This window comes from Monocercomonoides exilis, assembly GCF_001643675.1.
Source record: "Monocercomonoides exilis strain PA203 chromosome Unknown scaffold7-2047599, whole genome shotgun sequence".
Taxonomy (NCBI): Eukaryota; Preaxostyla; order Oxymonadida; family Polymastigidae; genus Monocercomonoides; species Monocercomonoides exilis.
Window position 1 is genome coordinate 987,035 of NW_027150552.1, and position 18,619 is coordinate 1,005,653.

General features: G+C 39.2%; 5 protein-coding genes across 5 annotated transcripts; 2 read left to right on the forward strand and 3 right to left on the reverse strand.

Moving 5' to 3' along the window:
• Positions 1-467: 467 nt before the first annotated feature.
• Positions 468-3,039, forward strand: MONOS_7190 (uncharacterized protein). The gene is made up of 2 exons (XM_067877500.1): positions 468-1,203; positions 1,281-3,039. The coding sequence occupies exons 1-2, from the start codon at positions 524-526 to the stop codon at positions 2,914-2,916; spliced, it is 2,316 nt and encodes a 771-aa protein (XP_067733407.1). The 5' UTR covers positions 468-523; the 3' UTR covers positions 2,917-3,039.
• MONOS_7191 (uncharacterized protein) lies at positions 3,030-7,270 on the reverse strand (the record flags this gene model as incomplete). The annotated part of the gene is made up of 2 exons (XM_067877501.1): positions 3,030-7,156; positions 7,237-7,270. The coding sequence occupies 2 exons, from the start codon at positions 7,268-7,270 to the stop codon at positions 3,285-3,287; spliced, it is 3,906 nt and encodes a 1,301-aa protein (XP_067733408.1). The 3' UTR covers positions 3,030-3,284.
• Positions 7,271-8,223: 953 nt separating this feature from the next.
• Positions 8,224-15,618, reverse strand: MONOS_7192 (uncharacterized protein; the record flags this gene model as incomplete). The annotated part of the gene is made up of 3 exons (XM_067877502.1): positions 8,224-15,293; positions 15,348-15,495; positions 15,601-15,618. The coding sequence occupies 3 exons, from the start codon at positions 15,616-15,618 to the stop codon at positions 8,479-8,481; spliced, it is 6,981 nt and encodes a 2,326-aa protein (XP_067733409.1). The 3' UTR covers positions 8,224-8,478.
• Positions 15,619-15,857: 239 nt separating this feature from the next.
• On the forward strand, positions 15,858-17,193 carry MONOS_7193 (uncharacterized protein). The gene is made up of 4 exons (XM_067877503.1): positions 15,858-16,063; positions 16,124-16,226; positions 16,279-16,525; positions 16,606-17,193. Exons 1-4 carry the CDS (start codon positions 15,910-15,912, stop codon positions 17,128-17,130), a joined length of 1,029 nt encoding a protein of 342 aa, XP_067733410.1. The 5' UTR covers positions 15,858-15,909; the 3' UTR covers positions 17,131-17,193.
• On the reverse strand, positions 17,188-18,183 carry MONOS_7194 (putative cathepsin B6 cysteine protease). Its single transcript, XM_067877504.1, has 2 exons — positions 18,113-18,183; positions 17,188-18,058 (listed from the first exon to the last, which is right to left on the reverse strand). The coding sequence occupies exons 1-2, from the start codon at positions 18,113-18,115 to the stop codon at positions 17,333-17,335; spliced, it is 729 nt and encodes a 242-aa protein (XP_067733411.1). The 5' UTR covers positions 18,116-18,183; the 3' UTR covers positions 17,188-17,332.
• Positions 18,184-18,619: the final 436 nt, after the last annotated feature.

The following is an 18,619-nucleotide window of genomic DNA, read 5'->3' on the forward strand; positions in this document are numbered from 1 at the left end:
AATATTATTCTTAAATCCATATTTTCTTGAAATTTTTGGACAATAAAACGACAATACATCAATTTTCGATATGTCTATTGATACGGGATATCATGTAGAAAATGATTATCCTCGTATAATTGTAGCACTTGAAATTTCAGAGTTTTATACTCAAATTGAAGAATTGAAAAATCAAGATTTAAAGCTAATACCATTGTGCGTTAAACAAATTGGAAAAAAAGAATATTTCGCAAGAAATTGGACTGCAATGTTGAATAATGCTCCAGAGCAAGGCTTAGTTGAGAAATTTAAAGAGCTACCTAATTCAACAATACTTTTGGCAAATCCAAAATTATCGCGTTCTGTATCGCTGGATTTTTTTAACTGCATTATATTTTTCTTGGAAAAATTGGCAAATCATTTAACTGAACAATTTTTTAAAAAAAGTCACGATTCGTTTCAAAAACCTCTTGAGCCAGCATTTGTATTAGAGCAGCAGTCGCAACAGCTAATTTTTATCGACCTCTCAAATATCATTGTTACAATGATGAATGTTCTTCAGTTAAATGAAACAAAACAAGATATCAAGGATATTGAATGGAAAGGGTTTGTGTTCTGCCATCCATCAGACTCGTTTGAAGTTCAATCATCATCAATCACCAGTCCTTCTGGCTTTGTTCCTGTATCAAAACTTCAAAAAATATCGCAGTCTTATTATCGTAAAGCAAGCTCTAGTAAAAATGACGAAGAATTATTAATAAATCATTTAATGAAATATCTGAGCTTTGAGACTTCAGATTCATTTCTCTCTTCTTCTCTTATCAGAGACAACAAACACCTGCTTCTTGCTTCTATAATAATTAAATCATTACTTTCTATACTATCACATCAAGAACCTTTGCTTCAAGATTTAAATAAATTGTGCTCTTTAAATTCTGATATAATACCAACTCGTCTTCTTGGATACCCTTTGAGGTGCAATTGCGGAATCGCGTCAAACAAACTTCTGGCAATGGTTGCACTCGAAGAAAGCAAACACAGGATGGAGGAAAAAGTTCGATTAAACAACAATCTTATTCAAGAATTCGTGGAGTATGAAATATCAAGCATTCCACATTCTTCTATTTCTGCTAAGGAAGCCATGAGAAACGTTCCACTATCCGTGCTCGGATGGTTTGAACCTTCTCTCAAAGAAATCATTGTTTCTGCAAAACCCGGAATCGAGTGTGCCCCACATTATTTTAAGTGTATTAATATTTTTTCTGTTTCTCGTTATTGTTTGTCGAAAATTTATCATTCAGAAATTGTGAAGTTTTACTTGGTAAAACAAATGATGATCTTTGCGATCTATTTTCGGTGTATGTTATTCCTCGAAAAGGGACACTACTCAGAAACTTAGCACTGGGAATAGATTTTTCAGCGATCTTACCTCATTATGTAGCATCTTCTTCTTCATTGAGCGCAAACTCATCCAATTCTGATTCATCTGATTCAGCTCATTTTGGCTCAAATGTTGATTCACCACAGTCTTCAATACCTGCCACATCTCAATCACCGACTTCAAATCAAACACAACTTCCTTCTTTCTGGTCTCAGGCTACCACTCAACAGAACCAAATAGAAGCCAATTCTTCAAGTAGATATTCATCATCTGCTTTTTCCATAGTGCATTCTTTTAAAGATAATCTGACTGTTCAGAAAAGCACACAAGGAAACATTCAGCCATTTTTATCTAATCGACACGAGCTACTTACTGAACTAAGCTCGCAAGCAGAGGAAGCAGTGGAACTTATTCGAAGAGAGCACTCACTTTTTCAGAGGATGCCCCAGTTCGTTTCTGTGAAAATGATGATTCGTGGATGGTGGCAAACACTCAGAGGAACTTGGCGTCTATCTGATCCTTCTTTGTTTTGGAGTCATCTTTCTCTCACGACTTGGTTTGACACAAAAAAAGACTTGAACAAAGAAGTATCAGGTGATAAAGATATTATTAGTGAAAAAGATGAACATTCTTCTGCAAAAAACGATCCATTTGTGAAATCATTTGGACAGTTGTTGAAAGATAGTCATTTGGATGAATATGAAATTGAAAAAAAAGAAAACAAAGATACTCAAAAGAAATATGACACAACAACACCAAAAACAAATCTTCCAACAACATCTTGTTCTTCCAATCCATTTTCATTAGAAGCCCCACTTTCGAAAACACAAGCAAAGCCTCAGTCATCTTTTTCGTCTTTCTCATCCCTTCCTTCGTTTCAATCAAAACAGTCACATTCGTTAAACGAAGGAGCATTGCCGTATCCACCATTGTATCCAGCTGTACTGTTATACAACCAAGCTTTACGGCATATTGATTCTTTTTTCTCAAAGTTGCCTCCTGAGCAAAGTAAATTTCCAGTTATACACATTTCATTTATTTTGGATTCATTTGTTCCTTGCAATTCTAAAAGCAAGCTTTCTCCTAGGCCAACTTTATTCATGTCAGAAAATTCAGCATTGAACGCGAAATCCTCAGACATTAATTTTTTCTTGCCTGGAACATTTTCTCAAATACTTAAGAAAGCCTCCACACAAAATTTAAGCAAGCCAATAATATTATCCAGTAGTTCTGTTCAAGAACAATCATCAAAAGTTGTTCATAAAATCCCTTCTTGGAAATGTACACGTGGCAACTGTTGTTTTGCACTTCCTCCAATTGTTATAACAAATCGAAGTGAATCATTTCAGAGTAACCTTCGTCCACTACTTCTTACATATAAAGAACTAAGTGCCGCTGTCAGCGAAGCAGTGTATCGAAGGGCGAATGAAATTCAAACGCATAGAGACAGTCACCTTGCAGATGATTTATCAAGACAAGAAAGACTAAGACAGATAGCTTTTCATGTAAAAGAGCCACAAATAACAGAAACAATAAATTCGTTTATTCAAACATAATGTTGATGACTCTTGATAAACTTTCAAGAAAATAAATGAAATGTTTCACTCCAAATATATGAAAAATTTTATTTTTTAAAATATTTATTTTTCAAAAAATTAAAAATCGAATTCATTCAAAAACTCAATATTTTTATTTTTTGAATAATTCTTATAAATTCTAAAAATATTTTGAAATTACAAAAATAAAATATTCAATAAAACTTTCAAATTTCATTTAACAAACATCTTCTTTGAAAAAAATCCCAATCAAAAACAAAAAACTGTTTACTAAACTTCACTTAGCGTTTGAAATTTGTATAAAAAATATAAAATACAAAAACTATCAAACTCTAATGATTTCTGTTTTGTAATGAAATAAAGTTTGTTCATTCTTCCATCCAAGGTTCTTGACTGTCAAAAGGAATGCGAAATTCATTTGTGGTTGTTGCTGTCATTGAATTCATCGTATTTAGTGAATAATCAGATTTGTAGATCAATGGCTCAGTTTCGCTGAGTTGAGTTTTCAGAGTTTTGATCTTTTTTGTGTAGAATATAACGATTGTTAAAGTTAAAGCAACTAATAACACACAAACGCCTGCGATCAAAATTATTGCCCACAAGGGCATTTTCGTATCAGATTTTTGCTTATTAGAAATGTATGGCACGAATATCTGAATGCGTTCTTGCTGTTCCTCTGTCTTCCAATACAATAGTGTGACTGAAAGTGAAGTGCCTTTATCCATATCATCCAAAATTTGCATAGAAATCACTCCTTCAGCATATGTTTCATTAACATGCTTTGAAAACTCATAAACCTGATTATGAATATAGCCATTTGAAGTGTAGTTAACTTCAAATGTCAAATTACATGCAATTAATTTCTCACCTGAAAAGAAAAAAGTTGGAGTATTGTCAGTTATTTCAAAACCAACCGAATTTAAGGTTGGCTTGAACAAAAGAGGAAACTCATCTTTGATTGCTGATCCGCCAACAGTGCAGTTTTCACGCTGCATCCAAAGAGAGGAGCCTGTTTCCACACCATCACCACTCTTTAACTTCTCCACAGAAAGATCACTATCAATGCAACGGATATTGTGCAAAGCAGAAGGGAAACCTTCAAACTTTGGTGAATTAAGACTAAAAGAGCAGTCATCAATAATCGTATTCGTTTCAAGAATGTACAGTCCCCCAACAGAACATGTTTGGAAAGATACATTTGTTAGCTTCAGATTTTGCGAATAAGATGCAAATATTGCTCCAGTTTTCCACTTACAAGGAGTGGGCGGGTCTCCATTGAATATCTTTTTTGAATGCTTTGAGAATGAGTTTGAAAGAATGTCGTAGGTTAACAGTGACATGGAAGGAGAAACGAGATATCCGTCTGAATTACTCAAAGATAATTTCCCCATGTAATCTGTTTCATAATTATCAACGGTTCGATGCTGAATACCCGAAAATTCACATTGATCAAATGTTATAGAACAATTTTCAACATTGACAGCACAGCCGAGGCAGAAGCTAACGAGACACTCCTTCATGACCATATCAATAATTCGTATAGGATTTTTAAGTTTTTGCAAAATAACAAGCCCTTCGGAATGAGGTCCAGCATCAATTTTATTGAAGGAAAACGAAGTCAAGTCAATGCTGCTTTCATTTTCATTCGTAGGATCAGCTTGCTCACTCGATTCTGGACTATCACCCGAAAAACTTGAAGAAGAATAAGGATTAACAATTTTCAGCACAACTCCATCATTCAGTTTGACATTGGTAACTTCAAAATGATCAATAATTAGTTTTTTATGTTCGACAGGATCGTATTCAAAACGAACGATTTTTATCATATCCGTCTTTGTTAACGTCGTTTTTTGATTAACCTCAAATATACGAGTGGATGTTAGATTAACATTCACAATTATGTCAACTGTCATTAGTTCTCTTTCCAAATCGAGATGGTGGATCTGAGTATTGATTGCTACTAGTTTTCCTCTTTCTATGCTAATTAAAATAGGAGATATTGCTACGTTACCACCTTCCTCGGATTTGAACCCACATGAATCAAAACTAAGATTTCCATCCTTCATGTGAATAAATATTTCATGAATCGTTTCAAACTGTGATGTGAACGAGAAGGCTAACCGTTGCATCTGTGACATTTCAGCACATTCAATAACAGCTTGATTAACAGAAGCCGATAAAATTGAGCTATTAATAAGCACCTTTGCAGTTGAGCCAATCACTTGTTGAGATAGACCAGAATTTGTCAGTCGGATGTCGCTGATGAGAGTAGTTCTATCGATAACGAACAGAATTCCATATTGTGTGAAAGAGAGATGACTTACACCTTTTGCGAGAGAATAGCATGGATTTGACTGCTCACCACAAGTGGGAGTATCCTTGCTGGAATCTGAAACATAAACATTTGTAAAGCGAGTTGAAGCATACACCTTTATAACATCAATAAAATTCGTATCTCCCTCACTCATAGCTGCAATTGCTTCATGCTCTTTGATTTTTGAGGTATCAAGATGAAAAAGAATATCGTTCAGTTGAGTATTTTCGTCCTTACAATATAAAAATGCCAATGGTCCTACATTTGCCCTATTCGAAGAGCTTTGAACGAGGTTGAATGTTATTGAGGCTAACTTTGATATGGAAGCGCCATGCAACGAAATATCAATATACACAGCTCCTCCTTTACCATAATTCGCACAGAAGCAATTTGTAAAATTTGTTTCAATAAAAAAGCATCCCAGAACATCGTCAGCCACTGTACAAATAACACCACCTTTAGCTGATTTCTCATTTCCACAATCAGAAAAAGAACAATTGGTAAAACACATTCCCACAGAACTTTTAGTTGTTTTCAATTCGCTGAGATCTGAAACAAGTGCCGCTGCATGATCTGAAGTACCAGCATCCGTACGCTGAAGTTTTACTACACGAGTTGCTTCAAGATGAATAGAGCCAGTTTGATCGGAGCGAGCATAAAAAGAAGCTCCTTCAAAAGTTAGGTGAGATATATCACATGAATAAAGTTCAACTTCAGCTTCACTACCAGTAACAAAAAGAGGTCGTGAAATTGAAAATTTTGAATTTGAACTCGAGTGCGAAAAGAAACTGGATTCAAATATTGTGGGATACTCTGTTGTGAAAAGAATATTAAACAGCATTAACGATATCTGAGGCTTTGATTCTATCACTTCAAAAAGAGTCATCGAGGTACTTTCACACGACGATTCATTTATAAAAAATGTGATGTCACGAATTTGTGTTGTGATTTTATCTGCAATCACGAAGAGTGAAGAGGATGACTGATAATCAGATATAATTCCTTGCGTTGTATCAATAACAGTTCTAGTTTTTTCCTTGCCATAAATAACTACGTTCGAATGTTGTAGCACAATTGAGTGAGTTTCCTTTGTCAGCACATCTGCAATTATTTGAAACGTTGATTGAATTAACGGAAACTTTTGCTGAACAGCAAAATAAATGGTTTCGCAAGGTTCCGCACCTAGAGACCCGCAAGTATCATCATTATCTTCACCATCAGTTCCCGCAATTGTTCGTCTTTGGACTCTGGTAAGAGTGTAACTTATATCATCCATTTTCGAATCAGCTTTGACGAGAATAGCTGATTGTTGACGGCAGCTCGTGAAACAGTGCAAAAATATATTTTCAGGTTCACGGATAATACCATGAGAATCAACAATCATTATATCAGAAGCAACATCGACTTCAATTTTCATGATAATATTAAGCTCAAAATTACAATCAATAAACAGAGGTGAATTAGCGTTCTTTAAATGACCATATCCACATGCCCAATAGCCTCCACTAGCAGAATCTGAACGGCACTGAATAAAGTCACATTCTGATGCAACAGGTTGTTGACTTGAATTTGCATTATCAACATAACACCCGCCTCCGGATCCTTTCACAGACCTTGCGCAATGACATGAGTCAAATACACAACTAGTCATAAGGTAAAATCGTGGATCATTAGAGTTTGAAGAAGTGAAAGAATGTTCCATTTCAATAGAATCTCCATGAACATTTCCAATATATAGGCCAGCTGCTCGCTCCTTACTAGCACAATCAGAAAAATTTGTCTCCGAAAATCCTGTTCTTCCTGAAGTTAAGCAAACGACAGCACCTCCCCCATCGCCTTCTGTTGCCTCGCACTGTAAAAACTTTGTTTGATTTACCACAACAGAATCGACAAGTGCAATGAAAATAGCTCCTCCGTCTCGAGCTGCTGAGCATTCGTAGAAAGAACATCGATGCAAGAAAACCTTCACTGAAGTGCGATTGAAAGAAAAAAGGGCACCTCCACACGACCTAGGGTCATCAGGCGGCAAAGAAGTGTCATTCACTCGACAACACTCAAACGAATCATCAGAAAATGAATAACTTGTTTCTTGTTCTAAAACAGTTTGAGCACTGTAGACTTTGTTAACAAATGAATTTTCGAACCGAATGCAATTACTGAAAGTATTATTGGAAGATTGAAAATTCCAGCCATCATAGCAGAAGCCATGCACTAGTGATCCATATAAATAATTATCCACTGAAGATAGAGAGTTGCAACTCAGTGCTGAAGAATGAAAAGAATTGTCTTTTAATGGAGATGATAGAAGTGACGTGAATTTAGCTTTATTCAATGAAGTGAAATTTTTTATAGTTGACGTGCTTAAAACTTCATCGCAACAAAAGTTCTGAGAAATAAACGTAGAATATCGAGAAGCTGAAAATATTAGAGAAGAAATAAAAGTTGATTCAAGAATGACTTTAGAAGAAGGAGAAGTTGATTTTACAAGACTGGTAACAGAATTCTGTCCGTTTGTGAACAAAAAAGAAATATTGGAAAATAATGTGAAGCCAGAAGAACTGACAATCGGACGAAAATTCGAAGATGCAAATACAAAGGCATGATGCGTTAAGATCAAAGATGATTTTGAATCTAATGAAGTTATTTCATCAAAAGAATGATGATAAGTTTTGAGATTAAATAATTCCAGAGAACAATTTTTAAGAGTGAATATTGAAGAAGAAATATTATCATTTATCACGTTTCGTTGAAGAAACGACCCAACATGCGCGACTATTGCTTCATTTATTCCATGATAACAAAAAAAAGGAAAATTTTTTGCATCAATGCAAATATCAGCAAAAATCGAAACAAATATTAAACATTGAATCAACATAATATGTTAAACAATGTCTAGGAAGATTCAGTTCCGAAAATGAAGTGATTTTCTTTTTCTATTGATCCAAATAACATAAATTAAATATTTTGAATTCGGAAAATCAAATTTTTGTTGATTTTTGACTCTTTCATTGTTTTTTCGATTAATAATTCTTAAAACACAATTTGTATAATTGTTAAAAGAATGCCGAATTGAAAATAGATCATTTAAACACAAAAATAAAATAAAATTTAAAATTTAGTTGGTAACAAAAAGAGTAGAAAAATGATGATAATAAAAAAAAGTTCAAGTTTAAAAAATAGTAAATCTCAGAAATGAATGAACAACAGTTAAAATTTATAATCAAAAACAAGAAATTAACCACTAAAAATCAATGAGGAAATTGTTGTAAAATTTGAGCATGAGAATGCATCAAATAATTTCCTTCCATCTCTCCAATAGCTGGCAACCCCAAAGGCATTCCCGCAGGTCCCCCCATCGCCCCAATGCCCGGTATTGCAGCAGCCATTCCCATGTCAGGAATTCCTCTTGACATGTCTCCAGCATCCATTCCCATCGGTGCCATCATGTTTATTCCCCCCATCCCTCCCATCCCTCCCATCCACCCCATCGTTCCCATTGCTCCCATTGCTCCCATACCTCCCATTGCTCCCATCTGCGCAAATTGCGAAGTGAACATCGCTTCGTCATAGAACCCGTCTTCCAGCCTCCCTTCCACAGACACATTTCTTGCCCCTTTTGCACTCTTCCCAGTTCTTCCTCCTCTCCTTTTGTCCTTCCCCGCTTGCACACTCCCTGCATTCCCTCCACTTTCTCCTTCTCCCACTTCCTCCCCCTTCTCCTCCGCTTTCTTCTTCTGCTGCGCCTTTTGCCACTGTGCTCTGAAAGGGCAGTTCCGCTGGACATGCCCTTCCTGTTTGCAGATGAAGCACACTCGTTTGTCTTCGCTGTTCGGGCAGTCCTTCGATTTGTGCCCTGTCTGTCCGCATTTGTAGCACGCATCCTTCGGAACCGCCTGCCCTTTAAAGAGCGGGCACTCATTGAACGCATGGCCAAAGGCAGAGCAGCGGAAGCACCGGATGCCTGAGTGAGAGGAAGGAGAAGCAGTGGACTGCGAGCTGGATGAGGCGGAATGCGGGGTGGAGGGGGAGGTTGGAGCTGTGGAAGAGGAGGAAGAGGAGGAAGAGGAGGACGAAGAAGAAGAATTGGAGCCATTTGCTGTTGTTGATGAGGAGGGCAATTGTGAAGATGATTGAGAAGCAGAAGTGGATGAGCCATCACCACTTTCTGAACTGGAAAAGCTTCCTTCTTTTTTCTGACTGGACGTTTCATCGAGAACATTCTCTTTCGATTGCGATGGCAATTCTGAAGATGCAGTTGATGATGAATCAGAAGAAGAATGCTGCTCTTTCTGATTCTTTGAGCTCTCTTCTAAATTGTCTGTCTCTGACTGAGCCGAAGAAGTTGTAGAAGAAGAGGAAGAGGCTGAAGATGTATTCTCCTTCTTCTCTCCGATTTTGATGGGAACAGCTGATCCAAAGAACAGCTTCTTCTTCTGGTGCTCGTGTCTGTGTGCAAATGAATACGGCTGCTCAGGCTGAGGAAACGCAGCAATTGAACCAGCAGCAGAAGAGAGAGAAAGAGGCGAAGCAGCCATTGGAGAGGCAGAGGCACCAGACATGAACATTTGTGAGGGATGCATCATCCCCATCTGTGGCACGCCATAAGGAGAAAAACCATATGGCTGGTTCATATCCATCTGCATGGGCATCTGCATAGATGGAGGCATTTGCATGGACATGGGCATTTGTGAGGGCATTTGCATTTGTCCACTCAGTTGCCCCGCCATTTGTCCTGCCATTTGCCCAGGCATTTGCATTTGCATAGGCGAAGACATTGGCATCTGCATTTGCATTTGAGCTCCCACTTGCATTCCCATTCCACTTCCCATCCCTGTTCCTGCTCCCATTCCCATTCCCATCGGCATCCCCATCTGCATTTGCATCTGCATCTGCACTGACATCGGAATCTGCTCTCCTCCAACATCACTCTGTGTGTTCATAGTGCTTGCTGCTACTGTTCCTCCTCCACTTCCACTTCCACTTTGAGAAGGCATCCTCATCATCGCCATCCCGTTCTGCTGGAATGAATATTGCTGATATGGAGGATATTGATTCATCGCATATGTCTGCTGCAATTGCTGTTGCTGTTGTGATTGCCGTGATTGCTGTTGGTGTTGCTGCTGTTGTGTCTGTTGCATTCCACTGGCTTCAGGAATGAATGGAGTGAACTGCGCGATTTGAGACGGGAATTGCTGATGTGGCTGCAATTGTTGTTGTTGTTGTTGTTGTTGTTGTAATTGTTGCTGCTTTATTTGAGTTTGCATCTGCATCTGCGCTTGTGATTGTGCTTCTGATTGTGCTTGCTTCATATCCTTTTGCTCAAACGAAGCCTGCAATTGGCTTTGACTCTGACTCTGACTCTGGTTTTGATTCTGGTTCTGTCCTTCTTGCTTCTGTGGAGTTATTTCATTCTCTTTCCATTCATTTGCTTCATTGTTCATAGCAGTACTCAGAAATGTCGCTGGATGTGTTGACATTCCCATTCCTGTTACAGACGCAGAAGAAGAAGCAGAAGCAGAAGATAACATTCCTGCTGATAACTGCTGTGGAGAAGAAGGGAGGATATGAGGGGAGAAGAGAGTGCTGGAGATAGGCAGCATGGCTGGCGAGGACGACTGGAGAGACAGAAGCGAAGGCACAAAGGAAACAGTTGCACTGCTGTTACTATTATTATTGCTATTAATATTATTAGTGCCATTGCTATTCACATTAGAACAACCAATACCAATAGCAGAATCTGCTTGCTTCATTGCATTGGCTGTGATGGGTGTGGCTGAAGACAGAGAGAGAATTGGAGAAAATGTCTGTAAGAAAGGCGAGGAAGAGAGGAAACCAGAGGAAGGCGGAGTGAAAGGCGATTGATAGAGCAAGTTGGACGGCTGTGCAAACGAGCGAGGCGGCGTGGCAGACAAAGAAGAAGAAGAAGAAGAAGAGGTGGAAGAAGAAGATGATGATGAAGGCATAAACACAGTTGCCACGCCGGACGCTGGTGAAGAAACAGAACTGAAAGAAGAAGAAGAAGAAGAAGAAGAAGAAGAAGAAGAAGAAGAAGAATTCGCATTAGCCTGCAATGCGCTTCCCCCCATCATCTGCATCGATATCTCTGCTCCCGAAGACGAAGGCAAAGAGGAAGACGACTGCATCGGTGGAGTGGAAACAAACTGCCCGCTTTCATCCGAAAGTGACTGGAGTGGATCAATCTGTGCTTCAGACATCGGCACACTCGCCACATTCGATGCAGTTGCCACACTCTGCGATTTCTGAGTCTTCTGTGTTCTTTGCGCGCCTTCGAGGGACTTTTGGCGCTGGTGCGGTTTCGCCTCGACTTGGATGAAGCGGATTTTGTGGCCGTCCATCAGAGAGGAGGAGATGTCTGGGGAGTGGGGCTGCTGGCTGCTCAGACTCAGACCTCCTTCAATACTGCTCATGTTGATTACGTTGCTGATGTTGCTGATGTTATCAAAGGATCTATTTGTGGAAGAAGCAGAAGAAACAGAGGAAGAAGCAGAGGAAGAAGAGGAAGAAGAGGAAGAAGAAGAAGCAGTCTTGAATTTCACTGAGGAGTTCTGTTTCCTCTCTCCCTTCAGCATTCGACCTTCGCTTCCTCTTCTCTCACCCTCAGCAACAGAATCGTCTATGATCTGGAAGTCAATCAATGAATCCACTTCTTCATCATCAGCATCAATATCATCATCATCGTCTTCATCGTCATCGTCATCATCATCGCTATCTGATTCATCTTCTGACTCTGACACCTCCTCACTCGAATCTGACACATCCATCTCATCCTCCTCGTCCTCGTCATTGTCTTCGTTATCTTCATTCTCTGCCCCGCTTTCTCCATCCACAAAGTCCTCCATTCCTGTCTCATCATCCGTCAGCGAGCTCACAGGCGATGCACTCAACGACGATGCGGCCGAATTCAATGCACTTTCTATGCAATTTGCTCCTTTCATACTTTTTGTGCCCTTTGTACTTTTAACACTTCCAGTACTTGTGGTAGAGACTGCCCTGCGAATAGCTCGTTCATTCTGTTCTTCTTCACTCAGCAGCAGCAGCCCAGCTGTCTCCTCCTTCGCAGAGAAAGAGCGATATGCTGCCATCACTTGCTTCTGATTCTGATTCTGAGTTTGATTCCGGTTCTGACTTTGTTTTGGGCTCTGGTTCTGGATTTGAGTTTGACTTTGCTTCTGCTTTTGCTTCTGTTTCACATTCAGTTTCTGACTCTGGCTATGGCTATGATTATGACTCGTGCCCTGTTGTTTCAATCTCTGCTGTGCAATGGGCAGCCTTCTCATGTTGTCAAGGCTCGATGCAAGAGACAGTGAAGACGCAGAAGACGAAGAGAAAGCAGACAAATCGGTGCTCAGGTGCGAAGAAGGAGAAGAAGGGTTGTCTGAAGAAAGCGACTGCGAAAAGGAGAGCTCTGTTTCCAGCCCGTCTTCGTGCCATGCGTTGTGGTCGTCGGGGAGTGCTAAGGATAAAAGACGGGAATCAGAGGGAGGAGTCTTTGAGTGAAGGGAAGAAGGAGAAGGGGAAGAAGAATGAGAGGAGGAGGAGGAAGAGGAAGAAGAGGAAGAAGAAGTTGTGGTGGAGACAGAGGGGGCTGAAGAATGAACTGAGTTTGAAGCAGAAGAAGAAATAGAATTTGTTGTGGATGATATTGTTGAAGAAGTCGATGATGAAGACGAAGAAGATGAAGAAGAAGTAGAAATCGAAGAAGAAACAGAAGTGGTTCTGTCGATGATTGAAGGAGGTGTGGATGGAATGGAAGAAGACAAAGGAGTATCTTTGAGATGCGAAGGCGCAGGAATAAACGACTTTAAGAGGGAGTTGATTGGAGCGTGCTCATCAATCGCTGATCCCATTGGAGAAGATGCTGTACAGTTAGAAAAGTCGGCTAATGAAGAAGAAGAAGATGATGATGAAGAAGATGATGATGCTGATGATAATGATACATCAACACCAGGATTAGTCAAACTTACAGGAGATATAGTGCTTTCTTCTGTTGCTGATGATGAAGATGATGACGAGGGAGAAGAAGAAGAAGAAGAAGAAGTCTGTGAAATGTCATTTCTCTTTGTTTTATGTGCTGAAGATGACGAAATCGACAGCGAAGACGATGGCTGATGAAGCGAAACTGACCTTCCAAACGGCGACAAGCCAGTAAAACCATTCATCCCATTCATCCCATTCAAACCAGGAGAATTAGTTAAGCCTTGCAATCCTGACAATCCAGACACAGCAGCCATCCCAGGCGAAGAGAGGTCAGAAATCGACAGAAGCGGATCCAGCGCCAGATGCTCTTTCCCTCCCAACACGCCAAATGAATGCGAAGGCGCAAAATGAGCCGTGTCAAGTGAATGCACCTGCCTCTCGAAAAGGTTTGAGGAAGAGTCCAGGAAGCTGTCCTGTGCTGTGCCGTAGATGCTGCCAAGCGCATCGACAGGAAGGGCAGATGTGTCGGCAGACTGCGATGAAGGGGTGCTGAACACAGCGGGGGACATGGTGAGACTGAATGGGAGCAGGTTGTGCGAGGGGGAGTTCTTTGGAGCTGTTGCTATTGATGTTGTTGTTGTTGCTGCTGCTGCTGATGATGACTCATTTTCAGTGTGCTGAGTGTTTGAAGAGCCAGAAAACGAGGCTGGAGCGCAGGATGAGATAGAGGAGGTGGGCAACAGGGCAGATGGGTGTGGTGCAGATGACATATTCAGCGAGGCAACTTCCAAAGACAGCTCTCCAATCTGCTTTTGTGTTTGAGCCTGAGCCAGCTGTTGTTTGACTTCTTCAATTCTGCTCCCGTTTTTGATTCTTTCTCTTTCTCCTTCTTCTCTTTCTCTTTCTCTATCACCGTCGCCTTCCCCATCTTCGCGGTGGTCGCTCAGCTGATCATCAGCAAACAGCGAGTCTCCTGTGGACTTCACAATTCTCTTTCTCTTCTTCCGCTCTTCATCCTCATCTGAGTCATCTTCGTCTGAATCATCATCTTCCACAGCTATGCTGCTGACTCCCCCTCTTCCTCCCATTCCCCCTCCTCCCCCGTCTTCTTCATCTTCATTGATCGACCTCTCCTTCGTCACGCCATCCGCCCCGCCTCTGCCTTCTCTCTCGTCGCTCCCCGCCCTCCTCTTCTCTCTGCGGTGCGGGCGGTGTGCTTTGAAGAAGCCGTCCCGCTCGCTCAGCCCGCTCAGCTGCTGCCGCACCACATCGTCTGACAGGTTGCCCACAGCTCCCAACCCATCGTCGCCCATGAATGTGCTGATGTGCGGGACAAGATCGCGCGCCAGCGAGAACACAGAGTCGTCGTCTGTCTGCCCGGAATATGCGGAGAGAGTAGGGGAGAAAGAGCCGGATGCTAAGGAAGAGGAGAATGAAGAGGAAAGCGAAGAGGCAAGAGAGGATGAATAGGAGGAGGAGCTGAGAGAGGCAGAGGACTGTGGATATGGATAGTCTGTCAGCGACCGCCCGAAAGACGAAGAGTCAACAACGTGAGAGCAGTACGACGAGGAAGGAAGAAGAGAAGTCGGACCAAATGGAGAATCAAGCGTGGAAGTTGGACCCAGTGCTGAAGAATTCGCTGTGCTGGAATCAGGAAGCAAAGAAGACGATAGCGAAAACCCCGCAGAGGAAGAAGTCGACATCGACGTGGATGCTCGAGGCGGAGATGGCCTTGGGGTTGTTGATGAAGAGTTAGTTATTGCTGCTGTTGAGTGAGACGGCTGAATTGCAGCAGGACTCAAAATTTGGGTGTGCTTTTGTCGCGTTGCATGAGGATGCGTATGAAGTTGATGAGCGTGAGATCTTTGAACGTTCGGAGTTCCCTGCTGCAAGGTTGATACCTGAGAGCCAGTTGATGCTGATGATACTAAAGAATGAGACAGATGCTGAAGAGGATCCATTTGATCATTAGGATGCGTGGCCTGAGGTGCATGCAATTTATCGTTTTCTTTTGTTCCATCAACTGGATTCTTGCTTTCTGTTATTTCTCCAGCAAATAACGGATCACTTTGCATTGGATTCCAAGAGGATTCAGTTGTAAAAAGTGATTGAGCCTTTGGTATTTCTTGAGAAAAAAAATTAATTAATATGCGTCATTCGTTGATAAAATAGTAGAAACCTTTTTGTTGTGTTTTAACTTTTGGCTTTGCTCGCCTTTTAACAGGAACATGCTGAACGAATGTCGGCTGTGCAGTTGATGGAATATTTTCAACAATCAAAGAAGATGGTGTTGTTCTACTTCCAATAGAAATACTCGTATCCATATTCTAAATCATTGTCCATTTTTATTCCACATTCACATCAATAACACGTATAGTGATAAAGTTATTATAAAAAACGAAAAATTTTGTTAATTCTCAATAAATCCATACAATTTCATGCGTATCCATATCTATAAAAGATTGAAAACTTATATTTCTTTAGAAACAATGTGATTCACTCTCAGATTTTCACAAAACAAAACAACTACAAAACAACACAACAAATATGGGCTAGAATTTTCTGATGAAATCATCCATTTTGTTGCACATTCCATTCACTATATGTTGTATATTGATATTAACAGAAAAAATATCAACGTGTTTCATTTTATCACTATGGTATTAACATGATCTTTCATTTTTCTTTTGTCTGAAATATTAGTCTTTGGAATCTTTTCCAAATTTAAATTAGTTTAATTTATGCCGAAGAAATTATTTGTAGCAAGGCTCACAGAAGATTTGCTGTCTGTCGATCAACTTGCTTCACTTTTTCGGCAATTTGGAACTGTTATTGAAGCAAAAATTAACCAAGACAAAAGAATTGGATGGATAACTTTTTCTTCTGTTAAGGAAGGTTTTATAAAAAGATTTTTCTTTCTTTTTTCTATTTAATTCGGAATTTTTGATTGTTAAGCTGAAAATGCTGTTCAGTCGCTTCATACTGGCGTACGTGGGGGCCTTGTTGTTCAATTCAGTTCAGTCAATGAAGGAACTGAAAATTCTCCAAAAACAAAATTGTATGAACAATTGCATTGTTAATTTGCGACTGTTTAAACTCTTTTTCATAAGATTTGTTCGTGGTCTTCCTGATGCACTCCCAGATGACAAGAAAGAACAACTTTTACGGCAATATTTTAAGACTTTTGGAGATATAGCAGAAATTCAGGTTTTGCAGCGTGGGTCAGCTTTTGTGAGATTTTATCTTTTGGAATCCGCAAAGCAAGCTGTTGAACTTACATCGCGACAACAATCACTTGATAAAACATTTCACCTAAAAGTTACATTTGCAGAATCAGCAGACGAACGGCAGAACAGAGTGTGCAGTTTTTTCCATTAATTATAAATCACTTGTATTTAATCCAATTTAAACTTCTTTTTTTTCAAATGTTCAAATAGAAATTAAAAGATCAGCGAAAAAAGCTTTTGCAGACAAAAAACTCATTGGAATCTCTTCTCCATTCGCATTTATCCACTCTTGATGATTCATTCACTTCTCTAACGCAAACTCTTTCTGAACCTACTCAACGTCAAGAATCTCTTAAACTCCCATCAATTGTATCATTTCAAAGCTTGAATGAAAAGAATGATAAAAAAGACCTTTCAAAAGAACACACAAAAAAATCCACAACCTCAAATTCAATTGCTGATTTGATTGGAGCAAAGCCTAAGAAGAGAAAGCCTACTTATTTATCATCTTCAAAATCTTATGATTCAGAGAATACAAACGAAAAAAAGCTTAAACTTTCTGATGGATCAACAAAAACAGTTCAACGTTTTGATCCAACAACAAAAAATGAAAAAGATGATTCAGATCATCCATTTGAAAAAGTCGAAAGTTCTTCGAATACTATCAGTGAAGCTGATGATAATGATACAACTTTACAATCTCCACAACGCAAGGAAAACACTTCAATCGAATGAAAATCAAAAAAGAAAATGTGTTTTATATCAATTCACTTCAAATAAAAAACAATTCACTTCATGACCAATTTGTTTTATTGATTAGAATTTGTTATTTTGTTGTTATCTCTTAAATAAAATGAAATTGAATTGAAAGCTTGAAATGGCATAAAAACAATGAAATGAAGCAAAGTGCGGATGAAAAATTGAAGCCTGAATGTTTTCACCCTTCAATGCAAAGTTTTACGGGAGCAACAAAATTTTCTTCACAACCACACGAGTTACTGCCACGAAGCATTTTCAACAAACCTTTTTCTCCAAAAGACTCTCCCCAAGCAGTTTGAAGGAGCCAATATTTCTTTTCTCCTTCAACACCCCATCCAAGTACTTTGGCCGCCACTTTTCCAACTTCATCACCTGTCTTATGCGTGTATACTCCACTTTTGTATTCAGATAAATCTTTATACTCAATAAACGTTGTTGAAACAGGTCCATTTCTCATTATCTCTTCTTGAACATTTGCTGCAGTAAATTTTGTGATCGAATCTACCTTCCATCTTTTTATTGGACTTTTGTTTTGACAAACTTTCCTGCAAAATGGAACTCTTCCATCACCAGACACCCATGGAAGGCATTCTTCAGTTGTAATTCCGCTTTGGCGAATATGAAGAAATTGATTTTCCCAATTACATTTGTTGCATTTATCATCAATTCTATTGCATGACACCATGTCTTGAATGGATAATGTTCCTTGGCTGCATCCAGATACTACCATTCTATCTTCAACAACGGAAGCTTGAATAAGAGCGCATGTCTGCCCACAGTTCGAGATCGATCTCACAGTGCGATTGATTTTCGGCCAATGATCCCTTGCATCAAACGTTTCTGGAATTGGATCAGAGAATTTCTTTGATATCAAGAAGAATATAACGAAGTTGATAAATCTAATCTAAATTGTTGAATTATTATAATATATTTTCAAAAATAACCACTTGCTACAAACCATTGCTATTTTGAAAAAAAATATAGAGAATATGACGAAATCTGAAAAGGTTGCGATTTCAATAATTTAATAAAGGGGATTGTTGTTGAAACTGTTAATACACTTTTTACCTTAGAAGGAATCTTTTACCATATTTAAAAGTTGTATTTATCCATGTCAAACACATTTTATACGTTGATGTGGAAAGATGCAATCGACGAGGTGTGATTCTGATTGCTACAAATGACTTCAATAATTGTCTCTTTGCTTGCATATTTCTTCATATTTGCTGAAACTACCAATGATAATCGTTTTAAATAGTTATTCGATCAACTTGGTTAGTCTTAAAATTATATCAACAGGCTTTAACGCGGAATTTTATTTTTTATATTATTTTGATTTTAGAAATCGAAGTTCCAACTGACAAAGCACTTCTACCGAAAGACAACCAAGATAAATATCGATTTTTTGCGACTTTATACGTTAGATACTTAAAGATATATAAAAAACTTGAAGAAGCCCAGGATA